This window comes from Nematolebias whitei, chromosome 10 (genome assembly GCF_014905685.2).
Source record: "Nematolebias whitei isolate Nwh7 chromosome 10, NemWhi1, whole genome shotgun sequence".
Classification (NCBI taxonomy): Eukaryota; Metazoa; Chordata; class Actinopteri; order Cyprinodontiformes; family Rivulidae; genus Nematolebias; species Nematolebias whitei.
In genome coordinates this window covers 14,135,459-14,157,875 of record NC_056507.1, presented here as the reverse complement: position 1 = coordinate 14,157,875, position 22,417 = coordinate 14,135,459, and the positions used below count along the sequence as shown (strand labels likewise).

The window sequence follows — 22,417 nt, the reverse complement described above, 5'->3', positions numbered from 1 at the left end:
TTGCCTATAAAAAGATGTGCAGAAAAGGCCTGTCTTGAGCAAGAGTCTTTCTTTTCAGCTTGAATTTAGAAATAAAGTTGAGCATGGGTGATGCGTTTGCAGATTTAACCCCTTTACGTGTAGTAAGACTAAAGTCTGTACTCAAAGAGTCTGATATAAAATATAAATTTTTTCTTGAGTTTTGAGGGACAAGACAATTTATTCTTTGTTTCATTGTGGCCGAAGGCTGTTTGGCTGAAGCTACTTACAAACTTTCACGCTAAAGTTGAACGGAGCAGCTGAAGTGTGATTTTTGATTTAACTGGCAAAATGAAACCTTTACGTGACAAAATGACTTTTTTTTTCTCCTCTCACTCGGTGCACAACCAGTTAAAGAAACAAACCACAGCAGCAACACAATGCAGGTGCAAGCTGCTCATTCACAGAGGCAGTTAAAAATATGTCACTGTTCAGAGTAGCCCTTCATGTTTCCTAATTTATTAGATTTATGTTAGATTCAGACCAGCTTATCAATAATTACTGATCATCAGCTTGGTGTTTAGACTTGGACATTAGCCTAAAATGTTTGGAGCTTGTGTGGACGGGTCAAAATACAGATCTGGTGCTCGTGAGGCGGGCTGGAGGAGTCTGCAACAAATGTGAACATTTTGACACACTATGCAGATTTTCTTGCCAATACTGGTCACCAACAGTCACAGCCCAGTAAGACACCATCTTAAGGTGTGTCAGAACAGGCAGTCAGAATGGAGCAGGAGGATTTTCAGATGAATTACAGCAGTGATGAAGGTATTTCTGCATGTGTTGCTGATGATCGAAAAGAAAGAACGTGTTAAGCTGTCAGTTTCCAAATCGGTATTTGTTCCGACTTGGAATGAGAATGGACCTGGAATGTTCTGAATGAGATCATCAGAGGTACAGCACAGGTTGAACAACTGGGAAATAAAGTAATAGAGGCCAGACTGAGATGGTCTGGACATGTCCAGAGTAGGGACAGTGGGTATGTTGGTAGAAGAATGTTAGAAATGCAGCTGCCTGGAAACAGACAAAGAGGAGATATACAGTATGGATACAGAGAGGACGTTCATTCAACCTTTATTTAGACAGGTTAATCTCATTGAGCCTTGGGGACTCATTTACAAGAGAGACCTGGAAATGGACACGGAGGTAGTTGGAGTGAGGACAGAGGATGCAGAGGACAGCGTGAGATGGAGGAGGATCAGATGACTTGCTGTGGAGACCCCTGAAGAGTGAAAAGTCAAGAGAAGAAGATTTGATCTGGCTTATCTGTAGTCACAAGCTACAGGTAAGACTTAAAGAAAATGTGACTGGGCTCACTCTCAGGGAAAAGGGTGAGGAGATCTATGGGATTTCAGTGTCTGAGATGTTTTAATTTAACTGGTTTAGAATCGCTGTTTGTTTACGTGTGTGAGAAGCTAGCTCCATTGAGCACAAAATGGAGGAAACAGGGGATGTAGTACTCTGATCTTATTTAAAGATGGCAGACCAGATATATGGTGGCTATGACTGTAGATTCAATGAGCCTTTATGTTTCAAAGATGCTAAACTTTGACACAAGCTGACTTTTTTTTTTATAGTACAATGACAGATAGACTTTCTTTGCCATAAATTAAACTAAATAATGTCTAGTTTTGTTATCAAATTAATTTTTTTAATCAGCCTTTTTTACTGATTTGTATTTTAGAACACACACACGCAAAAACATACAACAAAAACCCCTCCCACCTTACCCCTCCTATATCGGATCAGCCACAGAGATACATGAAACAAATGACATACTTTCAATATAAGATACAAATGCCTGCCAAGTGTTCAGCCATCACTGTGTGAGAGGCGGGGGACACCCTGGACAGGTCTCCAGTCCACCACAGGGACACATAGAGACAACCATTCACTCTCTTACTCACACCTAGGGACACTTTAGTTACCATTCAGCAAGTATGCAAACTCCATATGCAGACCTTCTCGCTGAGAGATGGCAGCTTTACCAGTTGTGCCACCTGTTTCTGATACCTGCTGCTACCAAACCAACCAACCTTGGTTACAGTCTCTGCTGTCGCTGACTTACAGAGAGTGAGTTGAGAACAAGCAGGCCTTGATGACTTTCAGACTGAGCGGATAGGCCAGATCTTTATCACATGTTCAGTTTTTACAAAAGGAACTACCAGAGCTTGCAACTAAATTAATTTTTAACTAACGTCAGCATCACATTGCAGCTGTGATGTCTAAGTGAAATACTGATACAACCACTACTGTGGTATTTATACAAGTAAAGGCACCAACGTCATAAAGATTACCACTCTCATACTACTTGAATGTTAATTGTTTTCCTCCCCTTAAAAATATAGACTTTAGCTCAAATACTTTTGACCAAATTAACCCAACATTGAAAATGATTATTGCTTATGTTAAATAATGTGTTTATAGAATAAAGGGAGGAGAAAACAGGCCAGTGTCATGTGCATGGTGGATGGAGGTGTAAGAAACGCACATATCGTGGTACCAAATTCACCAAATTAGGAAAAAGTTGCACGAAAACAATTATACATATATTAATATATGGAAAAAACATCAAAATATAACATTCTGAGGAACACAAGTGGACCAATAATTGCTTCTGTTGGTCACTAACAAATAGCTGAAAATGACCAATCAGCAACTCAAAGTTAACTAACTTAAAGGGTAGAGCAAAAGTGATGCAAGTAAAGCACAGCAGTTTTATCCTTTTTCAATGTTGGATATATTTATTACTTTTTTTCAACTAAGCACAGCCTCCTCTGAGTTTGTGTTCAGACCTCCGCGAAGCTAAAGCAACAATTGTCATGCTTTAGTGCCTTTGTGAGGCTCTTTTGTTATCATGGACATTAGAAGTCAATCTGAATGTATTTTTATACATACCAGAACTCTGCTTTCTCTGGTACTTTGTCGCTCTACTGTTTGTATTTCTGTAGTTATTTTGAATCTCTTCACTCATTTTGAACCTGTACATGTTCCTTCTTTTCTGCTTTGGTATGTGTTGTTTAAAGTCATTTTGAATTTCCTGTCAGCGGACCTATTTATATTTGAACTGAAGAGTTTTGATCGCGTGTCGCTTGTGTCACCCTCCAGTTATTTTGCAATTTTTGTGGCGTTCTCCTTCATAATTTAGCGTAAACTACAGTCGTTTGTAGTGGAATTAACCAGTTACTTTGGATCGTTTGGTAAAATCTAATGAGTTTAATTTTATGGTTTTGCTTTGATATTACTACCATAAAATGGCAGTCGACAAATAAATAGGATCAGATGAACCGTATAAAATAAATGGAGAAATGCCCAATAATAGACAAGAGATGTGCAATAAAAACAGGAATGAACTAAGCAAGCAAACAAACCCAGCGATTCAAAAAGAATCAACAATTCAAAATCGTTATTTATAATAATAATAATAATATGTGACAAGGTAAGAAAACGTCCAAGCTGAACATCCATATTTTTATAAAAGAATTGGAAGCTGTGCCAAATTAGAGCAAAGTACTAGTGATGTACTGAGGTGTATTTGATGCTGCTGCATTCAGTTTGAGGGCCCCTATGACGAGTCTGTGTCCCCCGGGGGCTTCAGAGACAAGATGGAAGAGTTGTGGTTTGATAGTTCAGATAACACCTGAACGTTAGGAGGCTGGGTTTGTCTTTAAGACATTTCAAAAAGAAAAGTGCAGACAGGAAGGTAAAGTCGGTTCTAAACTGCCACCGATGTGAGAGTCCAGTGTGCTGGGTGTCACAGTGGGGCCGTGAACGCATCAGAGCTGCAGGACATTTCTGGCAGTTTCTGCAGAAAAAAACCTGCCAGTAAAACAAGAACTTCCTTTCCTCTGAGACAAGCCTGCCACAGCGGCTCAAATAAAACTTTAAGAAGACACAAAGCAAAACACGCTCACCTGACGAGTAAATTCGCTTCTTCACAAAGAAAGTCGGTGCTGGCTTGTTTTTTTTTTTTTTTATCCAATCATGGTTTGAACGTTCTGAAATGAAGCAGGAGAGGATGTGGAGTGTTGTCAAAAGGCCAGCCGCAGGACGGTCAGTTCCTCTATCAGCCTGTGTGTACAAGGAAGTAAAAGTTAACTTGCATTATAGGCAGAGCCTGCAAGTTATAAAAAAAAAAAAAAAAAAAGTCCGGAAGCAACGGTGATATCTATGCAAACCAAGAGGCGCAGAGCTGCATCTTTGTCCTGCTGGATGATGAGACTGTTTCTGAAAAAGCACAAAGATTTTTAATCACATTCCATAAAACGATACACAAACAAGAAACAAAATAAATGGGATTTTTACATGAATGAAACAAACATCTTTACATTCGTTAGCTACTCTCCAGTCAAGATATTAATTAAAATGCATATCGCCCGCCGCCTTGACTGCTCTAATTCAAGATGGCCGCCGCAGACACACGTCGTGACATGTTAACGCTCAGATGTGTTGAGGATGACTCTCAGCTACTACCACCTCCTTATTCAAGTTCAAAGTTCTTTATTGTCATTCGTATCACATGTGGTACATGAGGTGGAACAAAATTGTGTCCAGTTACACCCCAAACATAGCAAAAATATAAATTGTAAAACAGTGCTAAGGATCCAAGATATAAACTAAGAAATACATTAAACATTTTGAGTAACTTGACTTTTTTTGTGTGTTGACAAAAGTAGCTTAGCTGTGGCGGCCATCTTGGTTTGTCACAATAATAAATAAAACAAGATTAAATCATGTAACAGAAACCAGCCCCACCTGCTGGAACAATGGGAAGGACTTGCAACCATAAAATACACACCAATCATTGCAATAAATAAATAAATAAAAAGCTCCAACTCAAATACTATTTTTCCATGATCCTTGCTTTTATCTTTTGCAACAGTTTTAGTTAAAATATGCCACTAGGAATCATTTGAAAATGTTTGATTTCTGGAGATCATTTTGAAACCTTTAATTTTTGCGACAACTTTGGGAACCACTCACATAATGGATTACAATAAAATGTCTAAAACACATCTAAACATTTATAAGGAATTTCACTTTCTAATCTAGTTTTCTGTACAGGACTTTGATGGTTTAGTACATAAATGTGCTCAGCTTAACACATAAATAAGCAGGCTAAAATAAATATGGAGAAAGTGTAAATGTTTCTCTTCTGAAGTTATAGAATTAAATTAAAATTAAATCCTTTATTTCTATGAATTAATTGCTCATCCTGAAACTTTTAGAGAATAAATGTTCTCTAGTCGCTTTGTGCAACAAATTAAATCTCAAATTGTCCTCCAGATACTCTGGTGTACATTGGCTTAAAAAAACCAAAACAATATAAAGTGCATACATATGGGTACTGTATGTGATAAAAGTGAACGTGCTGTAAAGTAGAAATGCAGAACATAAACAATTAAACGAGGCGGCCGGTCGGTCAGCGGTACAAATTTACTGTTTTCTAGCCACAGCAGGTAAAATGTTTAAATAAAAACATTGTAATAGTTTGAACACATGCATACAAACAAAACATATTAATATTCCTCACTGTAATGCTGTGCAAACTGCTGTTCATTTGCATGAGTAACTTGGCTCGGTTATTTGCATGATGGCAGCGACGAGGAAGAGGAGGAGGAAGAGGACTCGCACAAGGCAGCCTTTCAGCCTCGGAGCAGATGTTTGTTTTAGTGTTTATGGCAACTTTTTTTGACAGACGAGACCAAAAGAAAGACAGAAAAAGTCAGGGTGAAGTAGTTTATCTGTAACTTTACTATAATAAAGCATTCACTACACGTACAGCATATATTTTCACTACATGCACAGAAAAACACTATTTCAAGTGACACGAGCTGTCAGATTGATTTGAGGTAGAGACATATTCATACTGCCGATGAAGCCGAAGCTGTTCAAGTTTCATTAACATGTGCCGGGTTTTTTTTTCTCTCGTCACAACAGTCGACGCATCATTTTACGTTTCTACAACCAAATACTTCGTGCAGACTTCAGATACAAAAACAGTTTTATCAAGATTTCAGTGGTATGCAAAAACAAAAAAAATGGTGTCTAGTTTAACTCTAAAACTTTTTTTTTTTGCTTTTTATCAACTAATTTTTTCATTAGTGTCATTTATTAATAGATTCATACACCGCTAAATAGTCCAGATTAAACACAAGATTATAAAAGGACATCACACTTATTTTTCTGAATTTTACCCTGAATGCCATTTCAGCTCTGAGCATTTATTGAATTTATTTAGATAGAAACTAAAACAAAACCAAAAGATGTGAAGTCGCCACATCGAAGCAGCAAAAAGCGTTTCAAAGTTTCTCATTTCAACTTTCCAGACAAATTATTTCCATAACGGACAATTTATTGTGGAATACTGGAAATAACTGTTCCCCTGGACCCAACACTTGCTTCTGTCAGATGTGCCTCAGGAGCCATAAAACACAAATATATTTTCTGTGTGTACTTAAGAAAACTGCATAGAAACCAACAGAAGTTGTTTGTTGATGGAGATATCACCCTGTCTCTACGTTTACATAATGAAACTTTTAAGAAAAAACCTGATACATTCCAGAAATATAAAAACTGCGTTCCTCACTACAATGGATACTGACATTGTATGAGATTCAGGAAACGTTTAGATTTTGAGAAAATGTAAAAAAAGCATATAAAAAAAAAGAGATGGCCGAAACGATTTTAGAAAAACCAAAAGCATGATTCTAACTGCGCCTCTGACAAAATGTTAAATGAGTAGCAGCACATTTGATCAGGTAGAAGTTGTTAAAGCATGTTGAAGAATGTTTTACAGTTTCACATCATCTGTTTAATGTAATATTTTAGTAGTGATGAATAGAAGGGTGCTAAACATTTACCTCCTAAACAGCGTCACCAAAACAAAAAAAATCAGCAGCTATTTCATATTTAAGGATATTTTGATATTCCAGGTTTACGTGAGGAACAGCTTAATATTTAACATTTTGCAGCTTGAAAGATAAGTGGCGGTTTTATTGAAACAACCTTTAGCTGCTTTTATGAGCTGCAGCACTTATTATTTTTATTAATATAGTTATAAACAATGGCTAAAATATTTCCACAAGTTCAAACAGCTGCAGCGAAGCAGTAGATGCTCATGAAATTATCACTAAATGAAACACCTATTCTTTTTGTGCTGTAGGGTGATTTCTTTTTTTAAACTGGCATTATTTTAACAAAGGGTACACCCAGCTCTTTAGATGCTTTTAAACCAAATAAAGCACAAAACCTGCAAAAAACAAAAGTAGTGCAAAAAATAATTCAGCATAAAGTTAAAAAAAAACATCAACACGAAACTGGGAAACCTTCTTGTTGAATATTCAGGGAGGGATGAAACGCTTACTATACCTGATGTTGAGCATTCTCTGAACAACGTCTTTAAACTTTTAGAAAGGTTAATAAATATAAGGTTCTCACCAACTTCTACAAAGAAATTCACAATTCTTATTTTAAAAAACGGGGGCGTTTCAAGCAAAACAACAACTTTTTCAATAATTTTCTGACTAACGTTGACAGTTATTAAACACTTGAGGAAAAAAAAAAGTTTTATTCTGTTTTACACCTCCGGAGCCAAAGTGTGAACTCGCACCCAAGGTTCTCGCACGGACGGTACTAACCAGCCTAAAGCTGCTCTGCTGGTGTCGACTTGAACTTTACAGCCACTTTGAAGCTTTATTTACAGCCATTAAAGGTTGTAAGGCTGGTTGATTATGAACTGGTGTTAAATTAAAGTTGGTTGATTTTAGTATTATAATAATAATCAATGATTTGTGAATTTAAAAAGATCAAACATGATATCATTCGTGCCTCAAAGGGTTGGTACCAGGCAGGATTGGAGCCTCGGTAAACCTGCTCCTGATCATTAGTCCAGGTCTTCCTCCAGCTCCCTGAACCCCTCGCTGTGCAGAGTCTTTCCTGTCAGCTCCATCATGGCCTGAACCTCTGGATCCACGTTCAGGATGCTTTTCTTCCCCTCCTCTTCTTCCCCCTGAAACACCAGACAGACAGCCAGGAGAAGCGCAGGATTAAAAGGAAACGGATGTAACGTGTAAAACAGGAAGGGATGTAAATGAGGTTCTGTTTGTGGTCCAGTCACTACAGGGCATGATGTGCATGTGGAGTGGCTTTCATCGAGCACTCAGCAGGAATAGGAGTTCTGATGTTTAACTCTCCTCCATGTCTTTTGCTTCCTGACAGAGCAGCAGACGACCTTCAAGCTGCTGGTCTGTGTGATAATAGCACATCTTTATAGAACAGCAGCTCCTAACTTCAACTTTGAACGTGTTTTGTTGAGAAGGAAGACACGAGCTACGACAAGTCTCAGTTTCAGCACAGTTATGCAATTATCTCTTTCCACTTAATTTTCTTGGGCTGATCATTTTTGTGACTTGTAGTAAAAAAAAAAAAATACAAGAAACAAACTAGCAATAATTTAAAAATGGGTCCAAAATTCTGACGTCACAATGAAAAATACATATTATCATGGCAATCTGGTAGTAATCAGGCATTTAAAAAAGTTAAAGATAAATTATAACATAAATTCAAGGCATTCCTTGAAGAAAGGCACATCGCTCACGGTGTTTTGAATGACTCTCAGCTACTACCACACCAAATTTAAGCTCAATATATATAAAATACAATGAGTTACAACTATTTTTGTGTTAGTTAATGTCAGTCAGTTGTGGTGGCCATCTTGAATTGGATGATTACCAAAGTTAAACAGTTGACAATTGACAGCCAATTGTTATTTTGAGCAAAAAGGGGATTTCTCAGCATCAAACTGTGATAAGAAGGAAATGTGTGGGCAGTGCATGGCACTTCTAGTTTTACTTTTTAACGACCACAGTGCTGAAAATAAGTTTTAACTCATCATCTTCTTGGGAAGGATCGCTGCTTCCTGTGACAGCGTCTGTTTGAAACACAGCACTCATCTTTATTACTTGATTTAAATAAAACACACACCTCCTCTGGCTGTTTTGGTTGTCCCACAGCCCACACTTCCATCGAGTCCAGAGTGAATTCTTGGTCTCCAGAAAGCTGAGGGCTGCCGAAGGTGGTGCACTTGGGCTGTGCACGGCTGTGACCCTGACCAAAATCACTGTCCAGCCACAAGCCGAAGTAGTCGTGCTGACCTCCCATCCCCTGATGAAGGTCAGAAAACAAACAATATTCATAACATAATCATTTTATCTCATAAATTAGAATTTTATGAGGCTTTTTGTATTCAAAATGTGTCCATTTTTATGTGAAGTTATTCCAAAGTGTCAATAAAACAACTTCGCTTAAAGAACTACCATTATTAAGATTTTCAAATCACATTTTAATTCTAAATAAAATCGTCATTTAAAGTTATTATGGTAATTTAATTTAATCCTCTAATCTGATTAAACTAAAAACTTTTAAATACGAAGATAAATCACTCTCGAAAGTAGTCACACAAGCGTACGAGATGTGTCTGCGTACAGTAGGGTCCACAAGCGTACTACGAGTTTTACAAATGCATCAACAATTTTTCAAATGTACACATTTTAATTTGCACAAGTTCGAATATTCTGCGCCTACAAATTGTCAAATGCATGTGCACAAATTACCTGCTGTGGCCGAATGAGTCAACACAGGTAATGCTGCATTCAAGGCTGGAAAAAAACTGGGACATCTAAGCATTATCAGATTTACTGAGTGTTTTGGGGAAAAAGGCTAATTTCTAACAGGGCAGAAAAGCTCAGAACCCCTTTATTAAAACACATATGCTTACATTAACATCTGTGGATTACAAAAACATTATTTAGGGGTACAGGTAAGGGTATTAAAGTACCGTTAAAATAAACAACCTAAAATGAGCAGGTTATTCTTCATCTGGAAAAACTTCAGGAAAAAAAAACTAAACAAATAAATAAATATATAAATACATAAATAGATATATTATTCTAGTAGTTTTTCCACAAGATAAATAACGTAACCACTTTTCATATTAATTTTACATGTACAGTCCACAAAGTTAACACTTTTTTTGTGGAAAACGACCAAAAATATATATTTTCTGGTATTTTTTGTGAGAACTGTATATTTGAAATCAACTACTCAAAATGGTTAGGCTATTCTTTCTTTGCAAAAACTAACGGGAAAAAAAATATTTTTCAGTATTTTCTTCCTACAAAGAAAATACCAGAATTTTTCCCATTGTTTTACAAGTGGAAGAATAATCTAATTATGTTTTGATGTTGTTCGATGTTTTTTTTTTTTCCAGCTATATGGTCCACAAAATTAACATTTCCTTCTTATGGGAAAACTACGGGAAAAAATATTTTTTACGTTTTTTTTTTCAAATACTGGAATATATATTTTGAGTGTAGGTGCGCATGCGTTTTAATATATAGGTTATTCGTCTTGTGGAAAAACTACTAGGAAAAAAATATACACTGGTATATATTTATTTGTATATTTATTTATTTACCAGTAGTATTATTATTTTTTATTTATTTATTTTTTCCTGAAATTTTTTCCAGATGAAGAATAACCTGCTCATTTTAGGTTGTTTATTTCCCTTAAATAACATTTTTGGAATCCAGTGATGTTATGAGCGACTGTGCCAAGTTAGAAATATGTCTACCGGTAGTCATAATAACTCTGAATAAGGCTGTTAAGACTCAGATTTCCCAGCTTCTTTCCAGTCTTGAATGCAACATTACCTTTGTAAATCTGGAGCAGCAATAAAGGATCAAAAGTCACATTTACAGGCAGCTGATCCGTGCGCTCGTGTTGACTCATTCGGCCACAGCAGGTGATTTGTGCACGTATATTTGACAATTTGTACGCATAGAATAATTGTGCAAATGGAAAAGGGTACATTTGAAAAACTGTTTATGCATTTGTAAAACTTGTGGATCTTATTGTATGCATAAACAACTCCTTGTACACTTGTGCGACTACCGTATTTTCCGCTGTGCACGTTGCACCGTCCTATAAGTTGCATTTGTCCAAATATGTCTAAAAAAGTGGATAAATCCATAAATATGTTGCTTCGCCGTATACATCGCATCTATTATGCATCACCTATGACGTGTTGCGTTTGTTACGCGTCACCGCTGACAGCCCGGAAATATGGGCCGGTGTAGTGCCAAAAATAGATTGGCTGCCAAATAGTGGCCGCAGGAGCGTGCACGGGAGGACTTTAACAAGAATTTAACCAGATTAACACTTAAAAACAATTATTTGTTTGCTCGAAATTATAGTAAAGGTGTGTCTCAGGCTAACTTTTGCTTAATAAATGCACTTTGATGGTCAAATCAGCTGCATTTTCAAAAGCCGATACGTGTAAACATGAACGCGCAGAGGGCGACTCGTTCAATTTCTTTGAAATTTAACAAGATAACCACCTAAAAACAATTATTTGTTAGCTCGAATTTATTGTAAAGGTGTGTCTCATGTGAACTTTTACTTAATAAATGCACTTTGACAGTCAATTTGCTGCTGCATTTCACCGGGGCAGTGCAGCGAAATAAAGCTGATTCGGTTGCTCCAGGCAGAAAACGGTGGCAATCTGTGGCAAGCCGACTGTGTCACTTATAGCCACTTTTACCTATTACATGATACAACAGCATGCCTAAATACTAGAGTGCCATCTAGTGGCTGAAAATTGTAGTGTTCAATATTTCAGTCAGAATTAATGAAAACGGTCATATCTCAGCCAAAAATTGGTTTGTAAATATGGGAAAAAAATCCATAAATACATCAATTCGATGTATAAGTCGCAGGGCATGTAAATTATGCAAAAAAATGTGACTTATAGGCCAAAAAATACAATACTTTTGAGACTGATTTATCTTCATATTTAAAGCCTCATTTAACTTTAGGATGTCAGGACTCCTTTCTCTTCTTCTGCAGCGGCAGCTAAACTCCAACGTTTTCAGATGAATTTGTTGAATCAGAAGAAACAACTTTTTCTTCTTTGTTCACAACAACAACAAAAACGCTATAATTATTTTACTGGGTCCATCATCTGACCAAATATATTATTCATTTAACCACCAGTCACAGAATAAAGCATCCCTCCCACAGATCTAACAGCACATTAGTTTTATATAAAAAGAAAATCAGGTGATACCTGATACCTGCTGATAACTTCTAAATTTAAGACTAAAATGCTAAAAATCAAAGCATTTTAAATATTCAAACCTTACTCTTTCACGTTGTTTCTTTATACCAACAGATATATCTAAATAACAATGACAGAAAAACATTGACACTGTATTTTAAATTGTTATTTTAGCTCAGAGTGCTGACTAACAGAAGGGAACTACTGTTAAAGTCAAATCATTGAGCAGCAGCTTTAAAGTTCTCCTCCAGTGAGTTTGTGCAGTCTCACCAGTCCGTTGGGCATTGTCTGTTGGTGCTGGTTGAGGTACATGAAGTGGTCGTTGTATCCTGTTGCTGTATAAACTCTCAGAGTGGGGAACACAGAGAACAGGAAGCATCTGGAGTCACCTGCATGCACACAATTATACAAATCATGAAGATCTGAGGGAAAAGTCAAGTGACTGCCCCCAGCATTCAAACAGGGAGTATTACTTCCTCAACATGTAACTTCATCGGTGGTGCACGAGCTGCTGACGTCACACGACTAAAGATTTCATAGCATGACTTTATTTGTGACTATAAAAGACAAAATGCTGCATTCCTTAGACTTACATTTGGTTCGACTCTTAACAGTTTTTTTAGACTAAAAATGTATTTTGCTGCAAGACAGGACGCCTTAAAAAAAAACTGCAAGAAAAAGGCTGCATAACATGAGCAAAAAAAATGTAAGCATCTGGACTAAATTTCTGCATAAAAAATAATGAGAGTTCATATCAAAATTCTGCTTCCTGAGTGTAAGACTTTTTTTAAACAGAGGTAATATAATTAGCTGAGAGGATAATAGGCACATGTGTCTGAAACATAAACGCAGAAAGCGATAAATTCTCAGTTTTGGACATTTACTTGCTTGTTTGTACATTCTGACACTTGTTTGTAGGGCTGTTGTTGCTTTATATCACCAGGGAGTTTTGCAGTTTTATACTTTTTATTATATAGTTTAAAGATACTTGTTGCAAACTATAAAATCAAATATAAAACAGGAGATCCTGAAAGTAAATGGTGCAGTTGGACAGTTTACTCCAGTATTTTTTTTTTTTTAGCTGTATTGAATGCAGTTCTGAAAAGAAGGTCCACACTGTAACAAAGCACTTGGCTAAAGCTACCAAAAACCAAGTAGCTTGAGTCATGTCACTGATTTGCCTGTAGTCCGCAAACAAATATGGCAGAATCAGACAAATGTAGAGTTTCGGAGAAGACATTTAGGTGGAAATGTAGAAGTTAATCCACTGCTAAATGAGAAATAAATGAGAAAGATGGAGACAACTGTCAAAAATAAATTTCAGGCTCATGCAGTTCAGTGGAGCAGCATAAAGACAGAGCTCTGCATTCAGACACGCAAAAACTTCTTACACTCAATGTTTGACCTATTTTTTGTATTTTGGTTATTTATGTGGGAAAACATGCATGTAGTAGTTGGCATCTCGTCACAAATGTTGCTTACAGACTTTTAATTAATGACACCTCCTCAACCACATTAATGTGTGGATTTCATTTAATGCTTTAGTACTTTTTCTGTCAGATTTTCATGAATTAGAAGTTAAAATAGAGTTAAAATCAAGAGTTAAAATATTAATCTGTATCTTTGAGTTTTTAATATAGAAATAACACTATAAATGTGAGTGTGGTTACAGTTTTTAATTTTGTCACAAAATACAAAATCTGTAGGTTTGTTGTCATCATAATGTGGGCTAAAATGACATTTAAATAATAGACGTAAATTTTTAGTTTCTTTTTTGTTTAAATTGTGCATGATTTAATAATAAAACATTTTTTAACCACAGTAGGTAACTTTTGAGTAGCTGTTTTCTGATTTACAGTAATGAGTTTGGATTCAGATGCATGTTAGATAAATCTCCTACACCGCCACCTACTGGCCAACCAGTATAAGTGCACCAGGAACTTTGAACAAATCAGACAAGCTGAAAACTTCTATGGTCACAACTAAATATTAGCATTCCTGCTAGTTTACATGTTTTTATCTTATTATTGACAAAAATATGAATCAATCTCAGCGTTTTTTCATTAAAATAGTTGTTTCTGCAAATATATTTAAATTGTGTCAGTGTCTCAGTTAGTGCCTCTTCATTTTACACAACAGTAATTTGGAACAAGAGAAAAAGTCTATAGGATTTCTAGAGCTTTGTTGTGATTTGGCACTATATAAATAAACTGAATTGAATTAGTAAACGGATAAGACTGAATAATATCTGTGCAAAATTTTTCCGTGTTCTGCTGCCACCGTACATTTTCAGTTTTACATTAAACACATGTATGACTTGGGAAAAAATGTTAGCTACTGTCTTATAGCATCTAGAATTTGATAAATTACTGCCTCCTGGTTTGGAATAGGCTCCTCATTTATTCTTTCAACCTTTATTTTCTTTTTTACATTCAATAATCAGGAAACTGATGTTTCCTCATCAGTTATATGAAGTTGTACAAGTATTTAAACAAGGTTTATGTTGTCTTTACCTGTCATTCAGCTTTAAAGCAACACAATATTAAAAAGAACATCGAATAAAAAGGGTTCCTTCTCTCACCCTGGAACTGAGGTTTCATCTCCCAGGTCTGTGACGCAAAGCCCCCAAAGACGTGGCCCTTAGTGTCTTTGATGAGCAGCAGGGTAGGCCCATGATGCATCAGGCCAGTCATCATCCTGGTGAAGCTCTCCCCGTGCAGGTGTGTGGAAAACACCAGCCTCCAGGGGGCGCTGTAGCTGCCTGGTAACTACAAAGAGATGAGCAAGAAAATGAGAAGAAACACATTGTCATTTTAAATATTAATGTGTGAGACAATGAACACGTGAATGTGTTTCTGTCTGAGTGAAATAATTAACTAATAGTGTTTGATACTTGTTGCCAATCTTAAAAGAGTAAAGACAAAAAAGTTTTTTTAAGTGTTTTTACTTGAAAAAGCAAACCTACAGCTTAGTAAACGATGTCTGGACCAGTAGTAAATAGAAGAATAGAAACAGCCTTTATTGTCCCACAGTGGGGAAATTCAAGTGTGTAACAGCAGCAACATCAGCAACAGATATAAAGGTTCACACAAATTTTTTTTTTATAAATAAGTTATAAATTTATAAAAGGAAACCATAGAAACACAGAAAATATAGATTTATGATTTTGAACTATTATGTGGTTTTTTGTTTTGTTTATTAAATTATTAAATGACCTTGATTAAATGACATCTATAATTCATGTTTTAAAGTTGTGTTACAGTAAAATCATGTTTTTTTTCTTTGAAAAGATTTAAGACATAAAAAAGTTATTCTGAACAAAAACCTGAACAAACTATGCAACAATCACTAACCTGTGGAGCCAGAAACATGAGCGTGGGGAGGTCCAGCAGACAAATCAGGTCTTTCCAGGACACCTCCTTGCAGGGAGGCAGCAGAGTTGGAGCTACCCAGGAGTTCAGAGACACATTTAAACCTTCAGCTACCAGCATCTCCAAATACGTCGACACCTGGGAGACTCTGAAGATCCAGTCCTCCAGACAAGAAACATCACAAGTTCCCTGATCTGAGATGTGAAATGAGGCAGTTAGGAGTCAAAATACCTTAATATGTTCAACAAAAATGAAATCAGGAGTTTACCTGAGGGTTTGAGCTCAGAACACATCTGTTCTGCCAAGAGTTTAACACCCAAGGAGGTATCTCCCATTTTATCTGGATGCCAGCCCTGCAGACGACCCCTGCAGGTCAAAATCTGAACTACAGCAGAAATCAGGTCTTGCAGGAACTGTGGAAAAATGCAAAAATCAAGAAGTAGACCACATAAATCCATGTTATTTCCTGTTTCATTGCTCTCTGTACTCACCTCCACCACCTGCTCACAAGTGACCTCTTTGGGTACCCCTGCGGCATTGTGGGACATAGTCAAAACGAGGGGGGCTCGTTCTTCTGCAGTACCTCGCAGGGTGTCAGCGAGAAAGACGATCAGTTGTTCCCGAAGGACTCCAGAGGCAGCAGCAGGCTGGGTGGTTTTCTGCGAGTCTGAAGGTGCTTCCTGACCCGGGTCGAGGCTGCACATGCACTGATAGATCCTCTTCACCATGGAGTCCGGCGCCAAACTTCCCATGGTGGACTATGAAAGATCAAATGAAGGGTTGATTAAAGAAAAAGCAGCACAATGACAAAAACTCTCTTGACTGATGCACTCAAAGAAGACGTAAATCAATAATTAGACACAAAAATAAGCAGAAACTTGATATTTATGGGAGAAAAGTAGACTTCAAAATGCTAACTGTCAGCGTAATCATGTGCTAACGTCACAGATTTCAGTTCATCAATTCATGTTCAGTTTTTCTACCTGAAGCATCTCAAGGGTCAGAGTCTTCCCTGCTTTTCCCGAGGCCCCAGCATCGCCTTGAAGCTTGTCAAACAACCCATCGACCATGGACCGCTCCTCTGGACGAAACCGAGCCAGCCGCTTCTGTACCACAACACTGCCATTGTTACCCATGATGCTCTGCAGTGAAACAAATACACCTAAAAAAGGCAGAACACATAGCATTATATTTTCATTCTGTTCATTCTCGACCGATTGTTAGTGCCCTGATGGCCATTTGCTGTTCACAGAAGGCTGAATGATACTTGCAATAACAACACTGTAAGATGTGGACAGTTTCAACTTTCCATCAGGGCACTAACGATTGGTTGTAAGGCTGATTGTCCTCCTTTTGTCTGTTTCTAGCAAATTGGGTGATCCACTATGAAAAGGTGCTGAATGAGTTTGATGCAGCTCCTCAGACTGAAGGAGACTTTCTTCAACAAAGAAGAATCCGTCCAAGACCAGAGGACCTGACTCAACCTTGCTAGAAAACCAAAAGTTGTTAAACAGGCTCAAGTGGAGAGACTGGTTTGATTTTCAACTATTTTTTTGTATTGATATCTGCAGTGTTTCTTTAGAATGATTTGTTTTCTGAGTAATACTGATCCGACTCATTTTGTAGACATGTCATACGTGTAGATATGAGGGTATTAGAAGATTTTGAGGATGCTGGAGTGAAAAAAAAAACTTTAAATCACAGAAAATTGTGTTTGTTTTTTTAAGTACAGCACAGTTGTAATAAGTATGGTGCTTTTGGACCAAAATAACATTTATAATTATTTAAACCCATCCCTCTTCCTTGTTTATGTAAAAAAAATAGTGACTGCAGTTGTGAAAACTGATTTTAGAGGATGTTTTTAGCATTGGGTCAGAGTAGGAGCCTCAATAGCACAAGAGAGACCCATAAATGTCCCAAGGGATGTAATTGGACAACACTGGCCACAACACTGGCCCCATTTAAAGCATTCTGTAATCAACTTCTTCTTGTGCTAATCAAGATAATGTTCCCTTCGCGCATGCGCTGATTCGAGTAATAATACCAACGGAGTCACAGGTGTGACACGGATGACCAATCAGAGGCTATATAGCCCGACGTCATCCGCTGCTCTGCTCCTACAGAATCTTCTCGCGGAACGCAAGGATTCTGAGTGACGGAGAAGCTCTGGCGGTCATCCGGGATTCATAGAACCGTAGTTACATACGTAACTTTCGTTCTATTTCATCCCTCCTGACCGCCAGAGGGCGGTGCTGAAAGCACTGAATGACTGATACCAACGATGTCACAAGGAATCCTAAACACCTACCTCACTGAGGAGGCCCAGAGGACCCTTGTAGAAGAACCTGGCCCAGGGGATGAGGGGTGGCCACGTTAACTCTATAAAATCTGGTGAACGTGCTTGGGCACGTGTGTGGCATGGAGGCTGCACAGCTGCAGAAAGAAAAGCTTTGCAGAGAGTGGTGAAGGCTGCACAGAAATCTGTTGGAATCAGTCTCCCCACCATCACAGACATCTACACCTCCAGATGCAGGAAGAGGGCCACCTGCATCATGAAGGACCCCACTCACCCAGCACACACACTTTTTGCCCCACTCCCCTCAGGAAGGAGGTTGAGGAGCATTAAGTGTAGAACCACTAGACTGAGGAACAGCTTCTACCCTGAGGCTGTTAGACTCATGAATCTCTAACTAGAATAATCACTGTGAAAAACCATATCATGTTGCTGCTGATCTGTTTCATGTTGCTGCTGATCTGTTTCAATGTTGATGTGTTCATGCGTGCACATCTGCTCACAGACTCATGTTCATGTTTGTGCTGATGTTCAATGTTTTATGTTATGAGTGCTTAGTGTATATTTAGTTGATGTTTTTCTTAGTTCATATCTTAGATGTTATTATTGTTTTTCTTATACATTTTATTGTTGGATGTAACTGGGACCCTGTGTACATAATTTTGCTCCACCACATGTACCACATGAGGTGCGAATGACAATAAAGAAACTCTGACTCTGAGATAAGCATTCCCAAATGAAATGATAGACAGAGAGGTGAAATCCAAGTTCTAATGTGCATGTTTCCAATGAAAAAACACAAGCAAGATTTTAAACTCTAATACAAACAAAAGGTGAAAATCATCATGTGATAGTCTTGTGAAAGAACAGTTTCTTAAACACAAAAAATGTGTGCAAAATAGAAATCGTCCAGGTATTTCTGTATTTAGATTAACCTCCTGGGGTATACATGTTCAAATAGTTTTAAAACGGCATCCTTTACTTTCTGTTTACACATACACGGACAGAGATGGAGTATTAAAAACACGCAAAAGACACACTAAAAGTTCTGCTGCAGATGCTTACATGGCAAACCCGTGCTTAAGCTTCCTGCCAAACAATTGTGGCAAAAGTCACAGATGAGCAGCAGCAGAGCAACAAACTGCAAAAAGCCAAACACACAGTCAAAACAAAATGAGTAAACATAAAGCAGTGACCCAGAGATTTAAAGTAAATGCATACATGCATATTTATTAAATCCTGCTTATCCATTAAATAAGCTGAGACAGAATTACACACACACCTCTCACCTTTTATTTGAAGCTCTTTTGCAAACTTTAGTCTGTTTATCAAAATATACGAATTCACAAATATGTACCCAACAGAAAATAAAGGTGCAAAGGAAGAGTGCCAAAATGCCACACCAATCCCTGTTTTTCTGGAATTTTCTTTAAACGCCATTATTTTTCCCTCCATTGGACTCACATGACTTATCACGTTGTTTACTACTAGCCTCCGTTACCGTAGCTACTAGCTACAAAGATGGCGGTCGTTCCCTGGTTCCCACCCAAAAGCAATAATCGATCAGGGCCATTCATAAATTTATCTATCGCTCGCATAAAGTAAAAACGGTGAGATAATAATAGTGTTGGATTACTGAATTATTTAATTTAATAACGAAGGATAGATAAACGTTCATTAAAATATCTCGTTGCGGCGTTGACTTTCGGCTGCGCGCGCATCCTGATGTTTGTAAGCAAGAAAATAAAAACGTCTATTGTCCGTTTTGAGGTCTAAACGAACGGTAGCGCACAACCAGGAGTAAATAAACCCAGAAATTGTTTTTTACTCTAGTGTAACTTGTTCACGTGAAACCCATGAAGCTAAAATAATATTCTGACAGGAAATATATATATATATAAACATCTGCAAAATATATGTCAGTGTGTCACTCACCTTTTACCAAGCACAGCTAAGCTTTCAAGAAACTGCATCGGGGTGGAGACTGTTCGGGGGGAGGAGAGACAGTGAAGATTGGCGCAAAACTTAGCCAATCAAATCATTTCTATCTTCGTTTGCTTTGTTGTGATTGGACCATGAGCTAAAATGGCGAAAATAATGTCCTTTCGTGAACCGAGTTACGTTCAAGAACAATAGCATCATTTTGCTTAAACGCTGCTAAAAGTAGGTCATCAGTGAAACGTTTTATTTATTTTACAATTAATTCATGGGAATGTCCTCAAGGCACCACTTTTACGTAGTTACATTTTTAATTTTTGTGTACACAAAGATTAAACATTATTTTTTACTTGCTTGCTATAATAAGTAGGAAAAAAAAAGAAACGTTTCCTATAAGTATTGTGCAAAATTATTTTCCTTTTTTCAGTTTTATTAATTCGTCATTCATTTAACTTAACTTATTTTACTCCGAATCCATGTTTAAAAGCTAATTAAGTTAATAAATAAATGAATATGGTAATTATTTTTGGGGTATAATATTTTTAATGATGTGACGTAATTCAAATCTTTAATTACATTCTACTGAATTTCAAAACAGTCCTACGTAAAAGGTACGTTCACAGTCTAAAATGTCAAAACTCTTAACAATGGAACGTCCAGGTACAAAACAACTCTAGGCTTATAGTCTCAAAACAATCAAATGAGACACAGATGCAACGCACATATAATGACAACATCTACAACAATATCAAAATGATGCAATATATTAAAAAGATATTGTAAAGACACATAACAGTGAAATACACTGGTGCAAAATAACAACAAATATGTGCAAAACTGTTACAAACGCAAACTGTTAGAAACGCAACATGATGCACAAATTATACTCATGAAAGACAAGAAGACACAAAAGCATTCAGTGAATAAAACCTTCCTAAAGTTACAATGATGTGGCTGACACCAGTGACACACACAACCCCTCCAAAAACATTTAGAAAAGACACCAAAGTTCATGTTCAATAATCCAGGTAATAATCCAACAATGTTCAGTCAGGTCATCTGGACCGTTTCTTTTTTTGCTGAGACGGTTCGTCCTTCATCATGTCAACAAAAAAAAAAGAAACTGTCCAGATGACCTGACTGAACATTGTTGGATTTTTACCTGGATTACTGAGCATGGACATGGGTGTTTTGAACCACTTTGGCATGGCTACCTCAGAGGAGTTGACAGGGGAGAGGGTGGGCCCCAGTGGTCATCTTGTCACCAGCAAACTGTTATTTTTCCCACTATGTGGGTGCTGCTTGTGGGACTCATTTTGTTGGTGGCTCCTCAGATTGCAGGAGTACTTTGGATGAAGGACGAAACATCTCAGCAAAATAAGAAACCGTCCAGATGACCTGACTGAACATTGTTGGATTTAGAAGACCTTTTCAGTCAGCAGGGGGAGATGACGTGTGTAGAAATGATGAAGCACAGAAAAGGAAGGAGCTTCCCTCTAAATGGAGAACAAAGTGGGAGAATGTGTTATTAACAAGTGATGACCTAAATGTGCAACAGAGACAGAGAAAATACTCATATTCACCTATTAGTTATTACGCTATTATAGTTGGACCTTGGCATCAACATAACTTTCCATCCATCTGTGGCCAGGTTGCTGAGGCAACAGGATCAGGAGGAAAACCCAGACATCTCGCTCCCCAGTGACACTCACTGTGGTGTTCCTAGAGCATATTCCTTCGGCGAGTTCTGGGTCTCCTCCTCTGGGGTCTCCTCCCAGTGGAACCCAGTGCCTGACAAACCTCCAGAGGGAGTCATCCTAATCAAATCCCTGAACTACCTCAGCTGACTAATTTCAATGAGGGTGAGCTGCAGTTCCACTCGGAGATCCTCCTGGATCCTGGACGGAGCCCATCATCTAGTCTCTAAGGCTGAGCCCCGCCACTCTATGGAGAAAGCTAATTTATGCCACTTGTATCTAGGATCTAAATCTTTTGGTCCTGATCCATTCTTCATGACCATGGATGAGTCTCACCCAGCACACATACTTTTTGCCCCGCTCCCCTCAGGCAGGAGGTTGAAGAGCATTAAGTAAAGAACCACTAGACTGAGGAACAGTTTCTATCCCGAAGCTGTAAGACTCATAAATCCCTAACCAGACAAATCACTGTAATGCCACTTTAATTTGACATTTGACACTTTATCTGTGCTGCTGATTATCCATGCTGCTGATTTCTTACCCATACGGTGCAATATTCATTCCCATCTGCTCACAACAGACTCATGTCAAGCTGCTGTTTAATACAACTTATTTAAATTATATTATGCTTGTTTAGTGTATGTATTAGATCCTTGTATATTGTTTCTGTTTTATATACTTGCTATATTTAGGGAGTGGTGGCGCAGAGGTTAGAGAAGGTGGCCTGTGATCAGAAGATTGCTGGTTTAATTCCTGGTACCAACAACATCAAAATGTGGGTGGGATAGGTCAAACACCCACACCTGCCTCTACCCTCATCTGCCCCACTCTGGGCTCTTTAGCAAGCCCCCTAACCCCCACTATCTGCTCCCCCGGGTGCCCTAGATGGCAGCTCTCTGCTCCACACAGAGGGCTGTGGTAGCTCAGTGGTCTGTGGTTGTGTCAGGAAGGACATCCAGCATAAAAACAATTGCCAAGTCTT

The 22,417-nt window shown here is 37.8% G+C and overlaps 2 protein-coding genes across 2 annotated transcripts in view; both read right to left on the bottom strand.

Annotated features, from left to right (window-relative positions):
* The window catches only part of plcg2 (phospholipase C, gamma 2), a 37,539-nt gene extending 33,449 nt beyond the window's left edge, over nt 1–4,090 (bottom strand). Inside the window, exon 1 of the mRNA XM_037682686.1 lies at nt 3,933–4,090. The gene's annotated coding sequence lies outside the window, so the exon portion shown is untranslated. The remainder of the gene's footprint in view (nt 1–3,932) is intronic.
* A 3,553-nt stretch (nt 4,091–7,643) lies between these two features.
* meak7 (MTOR associated protein, eak-7 homolog) lies at nt 7,644–18,875 on the bottom strand. The gene is made up of 9 exons (XM_037682685.1): nt 18,866–18,875; nt 16,491–16,649; nt 15,999–16,265; nt 15,776–15,920; nt 15,490–15,701; nt 14,718–14,904; nt 12,407–12,525; nt 9,004–9,183; nt 7,644–8,029 (listed from the first exon to the last, which is right to left on the bottom strand). The coding sequence occupies exons 2-9, from the start codon at nt 16,641–16,643 to the stop codon at nt 7,904–7,906; spliced, it is 1,389 nt and encodes a 462-aa protein (XP_037538613.1). The 5' UTR covers nt 16,644–16,649; nt 18,866–18,875; the 3' UTR covers nt 7,644–7,903.
* Nucleotides 18,876–22,417: the final 3,542 nt, after the last annotated feature.